This window comes from Saccopteryx leptura, chromosome 6, assembly GCF_036850995.1.
Source record: "Saccopteryx leptura isolate mSacLep1 chromosome 6, mSacLep1_pri_phased_curated, whole genome shotgun sequence".
NCBI lineage: Eukaryota > Metazoa > Chordata > Mammalia > Chiroptera > Emballonuridae > Saccopteryx > Saccopteryx leptura.
The window spans coordinates 155,022,194-155,038,811 of NC_089508.1; the positions used below are offsets into that span (position 1 = coordinate 155,022,194).

The 16,618-nt window shown below is 40.4% G+C and overlaps 1 protein-coding gene across 6 annotated transcripts in view; it reads right to left on the reverse strand.

Moving 5' to 3' along the window:
- Window positions 1-16,618, reverse strand: part of CNOT6 (CCR4-NOT transcription complex subunit 6) — a 69,301-nt gene that overhangs the window by 40,041 nt on the left and 12,642 nt on the right. For 4 of the 6 annotated variants that reach the window (XM_066343544.1, XM_066343542.1, XM_066343545.1 and 1 more), the window contains one exon: window positions 9,140-9,253. The exons of 1 other annotated variant lie outside the window; for it this stretch is intronic. In XM_066343544.1, coding sequence (XP_066199641.1) covers window positions 9,140-9,251 — 112 coding nt within the window. In that variant the 5' untranslated portion in view covers window positions 9,252-9,253. Of the gene's footprint in view, window positions 1-9,139; window positions 9,254-11,404; window positions 11,502-16,618 lie in introns of those variants that run through there. One more of the 6 variants, XM_066343543.1, reaches the window with a different exon arrangement.

Below are 16,618 nucleotides of genomic sequence, written 5' to 3' on the forward strand. Positions count from 1 at the left end.
GTTTTAGTACAATTCAATAACAAGTACCAAGTGTCCACAGTAAGTCTGAAGGCATTCTATTCTAGGCCCTAGAACTCTACAAATTGATCAGCCAAGGCCCCATTCTGAGGTCAAAGCTCTAAAAATGAAATTAAAATTAAGTAGGACTACAGTAAAGGTGATAAGGAAAAAAAGGTCCAGAAAGAAATGAAGGAAGGAGGCCTTTCCAGATGGCTCAGTGGATAAAGCATTTATCCAGTGCGCCAGAGGTGGTAGGTTCGACCCTCAGTACAGATGTGTATAAGAAACAATCAATGAGTACACAACTAAAAGTTAATAGCTAAGTGAAAACAATAAGTTGATGCTTCTCTCTCCCAATCCCTTCCTTCTGTCTCCCTCTCAAATCAATAGAAAATAAAGTGAGGAGGAAAGTCAAAGTCTCACACAGAGAGAAAGCTCAGTAGTTAGAAAACTTTCCTGATCACACTTTTTTTTTTTTTTTAAGTGAGAGGATGGGAGATAGTGAGACAGACTCGCACATGCATCCCGACCGGGATCAACTCAGCAACCCCCACCTGGCGCCGATGCTAGAACCAACAGAGCTATCCTCAGTGCCTGAGGCCAACAATCGAATCAAATGAGTCAGTGACTGCAAGAGGGGAAGAGAGAGAAAGGGGAGAGGAGGGAAAGAGAAGCAGATGGTCGCTTCTCACATCTGCCCTGACCAGGGACTGAACCTGGGACGTCGGCACGCCAGCCTGATGCTCTATCCACTGAGCCAACCAGCCAAGGCCTGATCACACATTCTAAAGTTCAGAAAATCTAAATTAAAGAAATAATAACAAAGGTTATTAGGTCAAATTTCATAAATATTATATTTTTAAAAAGTCATTATAAGAAAAACCAGAATAACTCCTTACAAACAAGAAAAGCATACCTATCGCAAATACATACAAAAAGCTATTATATACAATTTCAAAATAAGCCAAAACATATTAAGAAAATGATAAAAGCACTAAAAGAATATAAGATTTAGAAAAAAACCCAGTGGACAAAAATTAAACTACAAAGAAGTTCATAATGAATAACTGCAAAAAAACATTTTTAGAAAAGTTTGAGAAAAAAAATTTAGATCACAAATAAATAAACGGTTCAAGATCAATTGCTTTTCTGTATACCAGCAATGAACAATTGGAATGTGACATTAAAACTACAAATACCACAGCCCTGGCCGGATGGCTCATTGGTAGAGCAAATGCCTGGTGTGTGGAAGTCCCGGGTTCGATTCCCATCCAGGGCACACAGAAGAAGCGCCCATCTGCTTCTTCACCCACCCCCCCTTTCCTTTCTCTCTACCTCTCTCTTCCCCTCCCACAGCCAAGGCTCCACTGGAGCAAAGTTGGCCCAGGCACTGAGGATGGCTCCAAGGCCTCTGCCTCAGGTGCTAGAATGGCTCCAGTTGCAACAGAGCAACATCCTAGATGGGCATGCCCAGTAAATCTGGGTTGGGCACATGCGGGAGTCTGTCTCTCTGCTTCCCCACTTCTCACTTCAGAAAAATACAAAAGAAACCCACTCCAAAACTACAATACCATTATCATCCCCTAAATGAAATACTGAGATATAAATTAACAAAATATACACAGGATCTACTTGATGAAAACTGAAACTGATTAAAAAAAAACACTAAATAAATGGAGAAATATTCTATGTTTATAGATAGGAAGATTCAATGCTGTCAGTATGTCAGTTCTTGACTTGATCTACAGATTCAATGCCAAAATCAACTACGAGCCCAGCAAGTTATTTTGGACATACCAACAAACCAAATCTAAGTTTATATGAGGCAATAAACACAAAATAACCAACACAAAATTGAAGGAGAACAAAGTTAGAGGACAGATAGTGCCAAATTTCAAGACTTACACAAAGCTACAGCAATCAAGACAGTATGGTATTGATGAATGAAAAGACAAACAGATCACTGGAACAGAATAAGAGAGCTCTGAAATAAACCCACACAAATAGAGGTGTTGGCAAAAGTAGGTTTACAGCTGTAATACAAATAACTAATCCAATAATTAATAATACAAGAACAAATTGTGTTTTGCATACTCACAACTGTAAACCTTCTTTTACTCACTCCTTTATAGTCAAAATGATCTTTGACAAAGAAGCAACAGCAATAAAATAGAAAAAACATAGTCTTTAAACAAATGGTTTCAGAACACGGGACATTCACAGAAAAAAACAAAAAACAGAAAAAATAATCTTACACCCCTCACAACAATTAGCTCAAAATAAATCACAGACCTAAATGTAAAACACAAAACTATACAAAGTCCTAAAGATAACACAAGAGAAAATCTAGAGGACTTTGGGCATGACGATGACTTTATATATACAACACCAGAGACATGATCCATAAAAGAAACAATTGAGAAACTGGACTTCATTAAAATGAAAAATGTCTGCTGTGTGAAAGACACTGTTAAGAGACTGAGAAGGTAAGATGTGGAGTGGGAGAAAACATTTGCAAAGACTTATCTGATAAAGAACTATTACCCAAAATATACAAAGAAACAATAAGAAAAAAAGAGCCAATTTAAAAATAGGCAAAGGACCTGAACACACACTTCATCAAAGGAAAATATGCCAGTAGTAAATAAGCATATAAAAAGATGCTCTTAATCATATATAAGCAGAAAAATGAACATTAAGAAAACACTGAGATCCCACTACACACACACACACACACACACACACACACACACACACACCTATTAGAAGGCCAAAATTCAGAACACTGACAACACCAAATGTTGGAGAGGGTGTGGAACAACAGCAAGTCTCATTTACTGCTGATGGGAATGCAAAATGGTTCAGTCACTTTGGAAGAGGTTTAGCAGTTTCTTACAAAACTAAACATAGCCTTACCATATGATCCAGCTATTATGCTCCTTGGCATTTACCCAAAGGAGTTGAAAATTTGTGTCCACAAGAAAACCTGCACACGGACATCTGTAGCAGCCTTATTCATAACTGCTACAACCTGAAAGGAGCCAAGTTGTCCTTCAGTAGGTGGCTATATAAACTATGGTACATCCAGACAATGGAATATGATTTAGCACTACAAAGAAATGAACTACCCAGTCATGAAAAGACATGGAGGAACTGAAATCATTAAGTGAAAGAAGCCAATCTGAAATGGCTGCATACTATATGATTCTGTCTATATGACGTCCTGGAAAAGGCAAAACTATGGATGGAGACAGTAAAATGATCAGTGGTTGCCAAGAGTTCAGTTCAGGGAAAGAGAACGAGGAATAAATTGAAGCACAGAGGGTTTTTAGGGAAGTGAAAACACTCTGTCTGATATTGTAACGGTGGATACATGCCATTATCTTCATCTAAACCCACAGACCATACAAGAGTGAACCCTAATGTAAACTATGGACTTGGAGTGATAATGACGCATCAACACAACTTCATCAACTGTTAACAGATGCACCACACTGGAGGGGGATGTTGATAGTAAAGGGGTCATGCACTGCACTTTCCTTCAAATTTGTCATGTGCCTAAATCTGCTGTAAAAACCCTCCAAAAACTCGTCTATTAAAAAAAAAAAGATCAGTGGTTGCAGAGGCTGGGAGAGGGGCAGCGGGTAGGAGGGAGGTTCACTACAAAGGAGTATGGGGAAGTTTTTTGGGGTGATGAAACTACTCCATACTGTAATTGTGGTGGTGATTACACAAATGTTTATTTGTAAAAGCATTCTACACAAGAGTGAGTTTTACTGTATTTTATCTTTATTTTACTATAAATTATATCATAATAAAAAATGTTTCAAGTTATTTGTAATGAATATGCAAATACAGAAAACAAATCTCTGGGGCACACATACATACACAAAAAAAGCAACGGATCTGAACAAATACTAAAATTAGGCCCTAACCAGTTGGCTCAGTGGACAGAGCATCAGCTAGCATATGGACATCCAGGGTTCGATCCCCCATCAATGCCATCAGGGCACTGATTCGAACATCGGCCCCAGGCACTGAGGATAGCTCAGTTAAGTCGAGCATCTGTTCCAGACAGGAGTTGCCAGGTGGATCCTGATCAGCATGCATGTGGGAGTCTGGCTCACTATCTCCCCTCCTCTCACCTTAAAAAAAAAAAACTAACTAAAAATTATTAGCCAAAAAAGAATTTTCCTGAAATTAAAAGAAAAAATTTCAAGCTACACAATTAAAAAACATACTATACCTGATAATACCAAGGCAGAACCAACACCAATATATACATACTCTAGTAAAATTACTTATTTTAAGGGAAATAAATGCTTTTGGCATCCAGGCAAAAATAACTAATAAGGGGAAAAAAAATTAGACTGTCATCAAGCCTATAGCAAAACTGGTTTAACATTCTTTTTTTTTTTTTTTTTTTTTTTCTGAAGCTGGAAACGGGGAGAGACAATCAGACAGACTCCCGCATGCGCTCGACCAGGATCCACCCGGCACACCCACCAGGGGGCGACGCTCTGCCCACCAGGGGGCGATGCTCTGCCCCTCCGGGGCATCACTCTGTTGCGACCAGAGCCACTCTAGCACCTGGGGCAGAGGCCAAGGAGCCATCCCCAGTGCCCGGGCCATCTTTGCTCCAATGGAGCCTCGCTGCGGGAGGGGAAGAGAGAGACAGAGAGGAAGGAGAGGGGGAGGGGTGGAAAAGCAGATGGGCGCTTCTCCTGTGTGCCCTGGCCGGGAATCGAACCCGGGACTTCTGCACGCCAGGCCGACGCTCTACCACTGAGCCAACCGGCCAGGGCTGGGGTAACATTCTTAAGATACTTAAAGGTAATAATGTAAGCCAAAGGTTTTACTTTCAACAAAACTGATTTTCAAATATAAAGGGTACAAACTGTTACCGACATGCAAGAGAGTCAAAGAATATTGTTCCCATGAGCCCATTCTCAGGAAACAGAGAATACGGTTCCAAAAACACCAAAATCATCAGAGACAAGTGAACTGGTGGGAGGCAAGGAATAGTTACCTACAAAACTAGGTCTACATGGGAGTTTATGCAAGTTATATGGGAAAGCTGACAGTAGATATGGATACATACTCTGACAACATAGAGTGTAACTATTATGGGGATGACAGGCAAGTATTTTCCTGTTCTCAGTATTCATATTAGTAGTATTTTTAGTACTGTTATTCTGAAAAGTTATATATGTAATATGGGATATAGCAAATAAATAATTACAGGGTTCCGAGGGTCAACAGCTTGAGCGTGGGCTCATCTGGCTTGAGTGTGGGGTTGCTGGCTTAAGTGTGGGATCCTAGACATGACCCCATGGTTGCTGGCTTGAAGCCCAAAGTCGCTGGCTTGAGCAAGGGATCATTGCTTGGCTGGAGCCCCCCCCCCCGCCCCCCCCCCCCCCCCCCCCCCCGGTCAAGGCACATATGAGAAAGCAATCAATTAACAAGTAAGGTGCTGCAACTATGAGTTGATGCCTCTTATCTCTCTCCCTTCCTGTCTCCCCACCTTGCTTTAAAAAAAAAAAAAAGCTGTAAGAAAACATAGTATATGATTACTATAGAAATCAGGATAATGGTTACTTCTGGGAGCAGAGAGAAGGTTATGATTTGATGTTGAATATGGAGGGGATTCTGAGGTAAGCGAAAAACTTCTTGACCTGGGTGGTTAGTTACAAGGTTTTTGGCCTTATAATAATTCGCTAATATATTTTGTCTCTGTGGTTTTCTTTATCTGTGTTTCATTTTACAATAAAAAGGTCTTCCTTATATGTAAATGATTAACAGTCACTTGGCTTATCTGGTTGCCTCCAAATAGCACAAGGAACTAACCATTCATCTTCTTGGAACCATAAGAACATATGCACTTTGTATCACAGGATCTTAAGGTACTGATGGTACAGCATGTAAATGAAATAACTGTCTTAGCACAAAATGAGTTTAGCCTTGACAATTGCTACACATAGCTTATATATTGAGGACCAAGACTATAAGGGAACCCTGGTGCACTATTGATGGGAACTCAGACTGGTTCAGCCAACTGTGGAAATCAGTATAGAGTTACCTCAAAATATTACAAATGGAAATGCTTATGACCCAGAAATTCCATTTCTGAGAATGTATTCGAAGAAACCTGAAACACTAATTTGAAAAGAGATATGCATCCCATCCCTTTGTTCACTGCAGCATTTACAATGACCAAGATTTAAAAGCAGTCCAAGTGCCCATCAGTAGATGAGTGGCTAAAAGACCTGTGGTACATCTATACAACAACAGATTACTACCTGGCAATAAAAAAAGAAGGAAATCTTACCCGTTGAAACAGCATGAATGGATCTGGAGAGCATTATGCTAAGTGAAGTCAGTCAGTCAGAGAAAAATAAATAACGTGATTTCACATATACAGGGAATCTAGTGAACAAAATGAACTAACATGCAAAACAGAAACAGACTTATAGAAAGAACAGACTAACAACTATCAAAGGGGAGGGGGGAGGGGGGCTGAGTAAAAAAGGTGAAGAAATTAAGCAAAAACAACAAAAAACACCTCACAGACACAGATAACAGTGTCGTGACTCCAGAGGAAAAGGAGAGTGGGGGAGGTAGAAGAGGATAGGGGATAAATGGTGATGAAAGGAGACTTAACTTGGGGTAAAAAACACACAAAACAATATATTGGGTTCCATTTTTAATTTTTTGAGGTAATTCTATACTGCTTTCCACAGTTGGCTGAACCAGTCTGTACACCCAAAACCTATATAGATTTTATAACCAATGTCACTCCACAAATTCAATTTAAAAAAAGGAGGCCCTGGCCACTTGGCTCAGCAGATAGAGCATCGGCCTGGCATGTGGACATCTTGAGTTCAATCCCTGGTCAGGGAACACAGGAAAGCAATCATCTGCTTCTCTTCCCCCACCCCCTTTCCTTCTTGCAGCCAGTGGCTTGACTGACTCAAGTGTCAGCCTCAGGTACTGAGGACAGCTTGGCACTCAAGTATTGGGCGGGGGACGGGACTGCTGAGTGCATCCCGATCAGGGCACATGCGGGAATCCATCTCTATCTTCCTTCCTCTCACCTAAAAAATAAAAACTAAATAAAAAGACTATAAAGTAACCTTCCTTATAGTGGCTTTGTGAACTACAAGGTCCTGTTCTATAGTCACCCAACAGCAGTATATCCTCTATTATTCTTGCTAAAGATAAGCCTATTTGTTAAGATCGTTACCTTAAGAGGAATCTCTCTTTCCTTCCCATCCTGTATAAAGACTTCCAAAGTTCAGAGTAAACAGAGAACAGTGACCCAAAGTCTTACATTTTCTAGCTTTTCCTGATGTTATAAGGGGAAACTTCCCTACATGCAAAGAACTTGTTATTCAAAAACTGCTAATACAAACTTAACAAAAGAAAAAAATACAGCTAAATACTGGGCCTGCAGAAAGTAAAAGGGCAAAGCACAGTGCCTGCCTGTGCTTTGAAGGTGACTGGTAAGTGAGAGAGCCTATTTCTTTTTGGGCTCTCCTAACCCAGAAAGTCAAATATGACAGGAGAAGTACAAGAGAGAAATGTCACTCTCCACCACATGTACTTTATGAAACTGAGCTTGGCTTAATTAAGGCCAGGAGAGTTAAACCAAGAGAGACTCACGTAGGTACCAACCTTCATGGCTGCAGAGGTGGGAGTTTGGATTTACACACTCATTAGAATAACTAGAAATTTTGAGCTGGCAAGGGAAGAATACTATTATCACTACTTCCTTTCTGCTTCCTGTATAGCTTTCTACCTAGACCTGGCAGTTATATTTCGTCTATTAGTTATTTATACTGGTACACTCCTCCCTTCTACTCACTCCCTAAAATGCTGTAAGCTCCAGAATAACAGGACTGTGTTTTTTTATTTATGTATCTTCCATATGCCTAGTACAGCACCTGGCAAAATAGCACATGTATGCTTGCTACATTACGTTAAAAATATAAACCAAGGACAGAAAAAAGTAAACTTGCTCTGTATAATTTCAGGAAAGTATGGGGAGGCATATTAGGCCAAAATCAACATAAAACTTCTTTAGCACTGTATGCTTCAGAAGTAATGACTCTTCACTACTTCTGAAATATATATATATGTATAAATAAAAGAAGGCTGCACGTGCACTGAAAAAAATGCTGGAGATATCCTCTGTGGGTCTGGGGCTCATATGTTTCTTGGAAAATGTCAAGAAAGCATGAATGGTAAAAGGGAACTTTGAGATCTGCTTCAAACTTATAAAAGTTTGTTTCTGAATAGGGCTGTCCTTAGACTCAGACTAAAAAAAAAAAAAAAAAACAAATGAAGAAAAGTGAAGAAAAACAAATTTATCCCAGAACTTTTATTAACACAAGCAGTTCCATGCCACTGGAAAGCTGTAACCTGGTAATACAAAAGCTCAATCCTACTCTCAGAGAATTAAGTACCAGAACAAACCTTTGCACATGAAGCATTTCACATGCGTTATTTTCATTTCATCCTTGATACTATTATTATTATTACTTTTTGTGTGTATTTTTCTGAAGTGAGAAGCGGGGACAGAGAGACAGACTCCCGCATGCCCCCGACTGGGATCCAACCGGCATGCCCACTAGGGGACGATGCTCTGCCCATCTGGAGTGTTGTTGCTCTGTTGCAACCAGAGCCATTCTAGCGCCTAAAGTGGAGGCCATGGAGCTATCCTCAGCACCTGGGTCAACTTTGCTCCAATGCAGCCTTGGCTGCAGGAGGGGAAGAGAAAGATAAAGAGAAAGGAGAAGGGGAAAGGTGGAGAAGCAGATGGGCGCTTCTCCTATGTGCTCTGGCCAGGAATCTAGCCCAGGACTTCCACACAGTGGGCCGACACTCTACCGCTGAGCCAACCAGCCAGGGCTCATCCTTGATATTATCTTGATTATATAAAAGGACACTGATACTGAAAGAATAAACAATGAATGGATTTTGAACTCAAACCCTGTTCTTCCCACTGGACCTTCCTACTTCTAAGATAAATTAGCACTGGTAAAATACAACATAGCTTCTTTTGTTTGCTGGCATTAAAAACTTAATTTTCTCCCATGTCTTGATTTCTATACCATAAATTTATGCTTGCATGTCTTACCACTTATTTCAAGCTCTGCCCAATGTGATTTCTTTCCATTTGCTGCTTCCTCAGAGGACATAATTGTGTACATCCTCCGAGGGTCAGGGGGCTCGTATTTTTCTTTGGGCATGCCTGTTGAATTAAGGGGAAAAAAAAAATCAGTATTATGAAGAATCAAATAACTGAAAATAACATCTTAAAATGTAGACCCCTATATTAGATCTCCAAATACCATTTCCCATTAGGAGCTCCTTGGAGAAATGGAGGACTGAAAAAATTAACTGTAAAAAAACATTTCTGAGCCCAAAGGTCGCTGGCTTGAATGGGGTCACTGGCTCAGCTTGAGCCAACCCCCCCGCCTCAAGGCACATATGAGAAGCAATCAATAAACAACTAAAGTAATGCAACTATAAGTTGATGCTTCTCATAGCTCCCCTTTCCCTCTTTCCTGCTTGCAACAACAAAAACAACAAAAAAGGCCAAATACAAGCCTAGAGCGGGAATTTTATAAAATGAGTCTGGGAGATCCTTCAGTGCCAAAATGCTAAGTCTAATGGGGTTTTCATGTCATGTCAACATGATACAGAAGCCAGCTAGAAGAAGCCCTCAGTGGCCAAAGTTGTGACAATTTGAACAAAAACAATCATAATTATAATGGAATGAAATACACCTGATCAGTAAAAATTTATGGATAACACTGATTATTTTCTGTGCTGCAAAAAACAGAGCTGGCAATGATGTAAAAGAATAGTAATCAAAGAAAGTTGCAGTAATCAAGGCAAAAAGCAAGCAAGAGTGGGGAGGAAAAAGGGAAGGGAAGGAAAAGCTACATACAGGCACAAAGAGCTACCAAAATTGTGGCAGCTATTAAACTAAAACAATTGGTAACTTTGTGTAGCCTGACCTGTGGTGATGAAGTAAAGTGTTAACCTGGAATGCACAAGTCACCAGTTTGAAACCCTGGGCTTGCCCATTCAAGGTACATACAAGCAGCAGCTACTATGGGTTGATGCTTCCCGCTCCTCCCATTGCCCTTATTTCTCTCTCCCTCTTCTCTAAAATGAGTAAGTAAAATCTTAAAAAAAAAACCCCAAAAAACACTTTGTATCAACAAACCTGTTTCTACCAAGACATGCAAGACATTTAAGATCTCACATAAATACAATCACTTGGTATTTTTAAAAAATAAAATATTTCAAAAATTTAAATTTGTATTAATTATGGTTGAGATGGCAAGCCATCTTTAATATTCACCTGTTTTTACCTGTTATTAACTGAACTCTAATAATAAAAAATATGGTGTTATTCTACTGTAAATAAAACCAGTGGCTCTCTTAGACTACCATTCCTAAGTTGTTTCTTTTAATTGAGAGGAGCAGAGATAGTGAGACAGAGTCCACATGCGTCCCTAACCGGGATCCACCTAGCAACCAGTCTGGGCTGATACTCGAACCAACTGGGCTATCCTCAGCACCCAAGGCCAATGCTGGAACCAACGGAGTCACTTGCTGCAAGAGGGGAAGAGAGAGAGAGAGAAGGGGGAGAGGGAGGGAAAGAGAAGCCAAAGGTCACTTCTCATGTGTGCTCTGACCAGGGACTGAACCGGGGACATCTGAATGCCAGCCTAAACTTTATCTGCTGAGCCAACTGGCTCAATGCAGTTAAGGCACTTCTACATCTCACTTTAAACCCAAATCAACCTGACTCTCAATATCGTCATACTTATTTTCTTCCATTTCCACCTATTTTCCACCACAATTAAACATTTACATGAATGATAAACCTCATAAGGAGCTGTCCTTAGTAAAATGTCTATCCCTAGTACCTTTCTGGCAAAACAAGCACATATTAAAAACCTCTCTAAAATATTACTCTTATTTAAAAAGCAAAACAAATCCTAACTGTGGATTTGTGGATTTCAAGGCTACTACTATAAATAGCCAATGATACTACTGCAGGTCTCTTATAAGTCAAGCTAATCTCTCAAAACAAGGTACAGGGGGTCCTCGGGTTCCGACAGTCTCAACATAACGACGTTTTGAGTTTACAACACTTACTCCTAATTTTTAAAAACTGAGATGTGTTCTGGCTTATGCCATTAGCATCGTACTTACGGACTACGTACATGGGCAAACTAGTTTGCGCAGCGGAAAAATACACAGTAATGAGAAAAATGAGTGAGGGAGTTGGCGCACTGTCCCCCAGTATGCTTACCTAGCCATTTTGGACTGTTAAAAGCACAAGTGTTCTGTTTGCGTTAGGCTAGCGTGTGTTTTGACTTACACCAAAATGGGGCTTACGTCACTGTCATAGGAACGGAACTGTGTCATAACTCAAGGACCCCTGTATTTGAATTGTCCAGGAGACAGAGAATAAAAACCTAGTGAAAGAAACAAGGTATCTAAGAAGTGAAATTATCTTCTTGATTTTCAAACCTGCCCCCCCTCCTATAATCCCTACTCCATTTTCCAAGCCAGAAATATGAATATTATTCTTGGCTCTTTCCCAGCTAATCACAGCCCTCACAATCAATCTTTAGTGCTAGCCCATTTTACCTACTAAATCTTTCACTCACTTGGTCTTACTTCCCTGCAGTCTCATCCATGTTACCCCAGCAGTCACTTGCTCATGTTTTCTTCTCCACTTCCCCACTTTAATGCATCCAAAATGATACTGTCCAAAATGATTTCCTAAAAACACAGGTATTTACCTCATGGTTCTAAAATTCCACCTCCTTTATCTCTGTATCCCTGCCACTCTAACAAAGCATGTAACACAAAAGTGGTTGATACATGTGTTACACTAACTAAACAAGAGAAAAAGCAGGCTCATTTACAAAACAAAGTGTATCTATACCTGGGTCCTTAAGTGCCTCTCCAGCTTCATCATCTGGGTCTCCCCAGTTCCCACTTACCTCTTACAAGCCTCCATGCTTTAGCATTGGCTATTGGTTCTGCCCTATCTCTCCCTCCCTCTAAAAACCTTGGGGCCTCTAGTCATCCCTCAAATGCCAACTCAAGTAACCAACTTTAAAAAAGTCTTTCTTCCCTATTTCTCCCATATACAGGAGTTTATTATTCCCTGCTTTGAGTTATTCTGAATCTTGAAAATAATTTCCACTGTTCTATTCTTTAACCCCTCCTTAATTTTTTACGTCTCACTTACCTACTCTAATGTAGGTGCTTTGCACTTATATTTTAAATACTTTGATATCTTCAGAGCCTGGCAAATATTAAGGACTCAGTAAATACTTATAACAAACCAAGGAGAGAAGCTGTGATAGAAAAGAAAAAAAAAATTTGTAAGAGACAAGTGTGCTAACAGAAGCAGTGCCCATCTTACCAGAAATAAAACAAATATCTAGGCTTCTAATCTTGAAAGCAAAATCTAGAGAAACCAGACAGAAGTCTCTTAGAGACCAAAGACTGAGAATACTGATTCTGTAATAGCCTAGGATAAAAATACAAGGGAACAAACTTAAAGGTTAAACTGTATAAAAGTAATGAGTGAATGCTATGGCAAAATATGAGCAAACCTCAAACAGAGTAATGGTAAAACTATGTTGCGTGCCTATCTGCCCCACTTTGCACTGGTAACCCGTGAGCACGCACCACCTGGCAGGCCTATCAGTCCCTTCTCATGCATTATCTCATTTTAATCCTCAGGACTCCCAGCAAGTAAATAGTATAATTCTCCTTACATAAAGAAAGGGAGGGGCTCTAGCTGGTGGCTCAGGGCACAGGGCGTTTGCTCAGCACATGGTTGTTCCAGGTTCGATTCCCAGTCAGGGCACACAGGAGAAGAGACCATCTGCTTCTCCCCACCCCCTTTTCTTACTTATCTTCTCCTGCAGCCAGTGGCTCAATTGGCTCAAGCATGGCCCCAGGCACTGAGGATAGCTTGGTTGGTCCAAGCGTGTCAGCCTCGGGTGCTAAAAGTAGCTAGGTTGATTCTAGCATCAGCCCCAGATGGGGTTGCCATGTGGATCCTGGTTGGGGCGCATGCAGGAATCTGCCTCACTATCTCCCTTCCTCTCACCTAAAAAAAAGAAAAGAAAGGGAGGTCCAGAGAATGAGCACTGTTCCTGAGATCAGAGACACTAGTGCCACATTGTGATTTTTCATCCAAAAGTCTATGCTTTCAACCATTATGCAATAATTTACTTGATTTTCTCAATTTAATTCTCTTGCAATCCACGACATAGATGCAAACTTAATTTTATTTTAGTTGAGGAAGCTTAGACTTAGGGTTTAAATAACTTGTTCAAGGTCACACACACTTGGTAAGTAGCAGAGCTGGGATTGGAACCTGGGACAATCTAGCTGCAAAGACATACTCGTCACTGCCTCACACATCTCTCTAGTATTCTGTCCCTGATAAAAGAGTTCATGTTCATTTTCCAAATATTATATTGCTGAGATTACGAGCCCTCCAATTTCCTTTTCAGATGAATCATCTTCTCCAAGCTACTGCTCATCTGTACTCTCCCAAATCTGCCTAATACTTTAAGACAGCAAATCGCAAACTCTATCTTCTCAGGACCCTTATACATTTTTAAAAGTTAATGAGTACTTCAAAGAGCTTTCATTTATGTGTGTTATACCTATCAATATTTATCACAGTTGAAATTAAAACTAAGAAATTTTAAATTATTAACTCACTAAATAAAGCTATCACGTTAATAAACATTTTTTAAAGTAACTGGTTGCAAAAACAAAGAAAATTTTGTGAGCAGAATGACACTGTCTTGCATTTTTGCACATCTCTAATGTCTGACAGACTAGAAGACACTGAATTCAAATATCTGCTCTGAATTCAATCTGATCAGATATCACATTATGTTAGCCTCTGGAAAACTCTATCCATATGCAGTAGTCGGCAAACTCATTAGTCAACAGAGCCAAATATCAACAGTACAACGATTGAAATTTCTTTTGAGAGCCAAATTTTTTAAACTTAAACTATATAGGTAGGTACATTCCTTATCGAGGTAGCACACTCATGTGGTGTTTTATGGAACAGCCACACTCAAGGGGCCAAAGAGCCACATGGAGCTCCCAAGCCGCAGTTTGCCGACCAGGGCACTAGAGTAAGAGAATGAGAATGAAAAAGGCAAATGACATCTTGGTAATATTCCCAAAAACTTAAGGTTAAAAGAGGTATAATTATAACACCCCCAAATCCTCCCCACCCCCAAATGTCATACCAATTTCCTTAAATCCTTTTCTCTAGTACAAAAATAAATTTCAGTCCAAATTGGTTTAAGTGAAATTTCCAATCAATAAGATCTCTGTGAAAACAGAGATTTTTTTTTTTTTTTTTTTTTTTTCATTTTTCTGAAGCTGGAAACAGGGAGAGACAGTCAGACAGACTCCCGCATGCGCCCGACCGGGATCCACCCGGCACGCCCACCAGGGGCAAAGCTCTGCCCACCAGGGGGCGATGCTCTGCCCATCCTGGGCGTTGCCATGTTGCGACCAGAGCCACTCTAGCGCCTTGGGCAGAGGCCACAGAGCCATCCCCAGCGCCCGGGCCATCTTTGCTCCAATGGAGCCTTGGCTGCGGGAGGGGAAGAGAAAGACAGAGAGGAAAGCGCGGCGGAGGGGTGGAGAAGCAAATGGGCGCTTCTCCTGTGTGCCCTGGCCGGGAATCGAACCCGGGTCCTCCGCACGCTAGGCCGACGCTCTACTGCTGAGCCAACCGGCCAGGGCTAAAACAGAGATTTTTATATTATGGTGAACTATTCCTCCAAACATAAGAGCTAGATAGCATATGCAATAGTCAATACTGAGTCCAGAAGGAAAAGATGGCACACTCATTTGCATCCACAATGCCCAGCTCATAACAGTTTACTAGACTGCTGTTAACATGCAATTCTAAACGAGTGCATGTACCCAACTGTACAAGTGAACGAATATAAAATAGTCAGAGGAAGCCCAACATGTATGGCCAACCACAATTTTAAGTGTCAAAAACGTTCAAAACTAGCAATTTAATCCAACCCAATAAATTAAATTCAAAATACAACCATAGAGGAACACCAAGTTTAGGTCACCACAAATTCCAACTAAAAATAAATACAAATATTTATTAGCTTAGAAATGTTAATTCTATTTAAAGTCAAATATAAAGTATAGAGCAAAAAAATATTCAGACAGGATTTGTAAACTAATCGGCAAGAGCTGATTGCCCACAAACATGCAGGGTGTTAAAACCATGATTTGTGTGATAAAATCTCACCAAGATAAAAAAGGTAAGGAAATGGGAGCCATCAATCTTAAATCTGCTCCTTAGCACAACACAAGCAACCACACTGGGTTTACAGCTTCAGCACCAAATGATGGCTGCCAGCAGAAATCTCTTCATTTCTCTTTATCTTTTCCCAGATTTTTCCATCATCTATTTGCTCCTCCCTCTCTTACAATGAATCGTATTCTAGCTACCACTATCTAATGGGAATTTTGGCCTTCTGAGGGAGCTACATTTATTCTAGCTGCTAATTCATGTATATACTGTAATAATTTTACCCAATAGTCCTCCTCCTCAAAAAAAATTAGAAAGAAAATTATTCAGGAAATCTTGACCTTAAAAAAATAAAAATGAAGAAGCCTTTAATAACACCAAAATATTGTTCTAAAGCCACTGAAGGACATTTCAGAAGACTTAAGAAAGAAAACTAAAGCAAATGTGTTGAAATGGGAGTTCTGTTGTACACTGTTTTTGATGACCTAAGTGATTGCCTTTGCCTAAAATAGTGAAATGCTTTAAAACTGGATTTGTGGCCAGCAAATAGTATTCTTACATGGCCTCTCATGAGGTTTTTGATCCATAACCAAAAAAAGAATCACAAGTATTGATAGAGATGCTGGACCTAGCCAGCGGCTCAGTGGATAGTCGGCCCAGTGTATGGATGTCCCAGGTTCAATCCCCAGTCAGGACACACACGAGAAGCAACCATCTGCTTCTCTACCCCTCCCTTTTCCCCTCTTGCAGCCAGTGGCTTGATTGATTCCAGCCTGGCCTCAGGCACTAAGGATAGCTTGTTTGGTCCAAGGGTGTCAACCTCAGGCACTAAAAGTAGCTCAGTTAATTCAAGCATCGGCCCTGTATGGGGTTGCCAGGTGGATCCCAGTCATCAGGGCGCATGCTGGAATCTGTCTCACTATTTCTCCTCCTCTCATTTAAAAAAATTAAAGATTCTACCCATTTGCTCTACCATGTCAACATGATCAGCTACTAACCTCAGTGCTTATAAATGTGTGGCAGCAATAGGATCCTGCTATATTATCAAATCTATATCAAAGGCCCAATATAAGCCACAACATCATGGCAATATGACAGGAGAGAAGAGGGAGGGAGTACAGTAAAATGCTATTAAGAACACAAACTAGAGTCCCTGGCTGGTTAGCTCAGCGGTAGTGTGTCAACCCAGCATGTAGATGTCCCGGGTTTGATTCCCGGCCAGGGCACACAGGAGAAGCAGCCATCTGCTTCTCC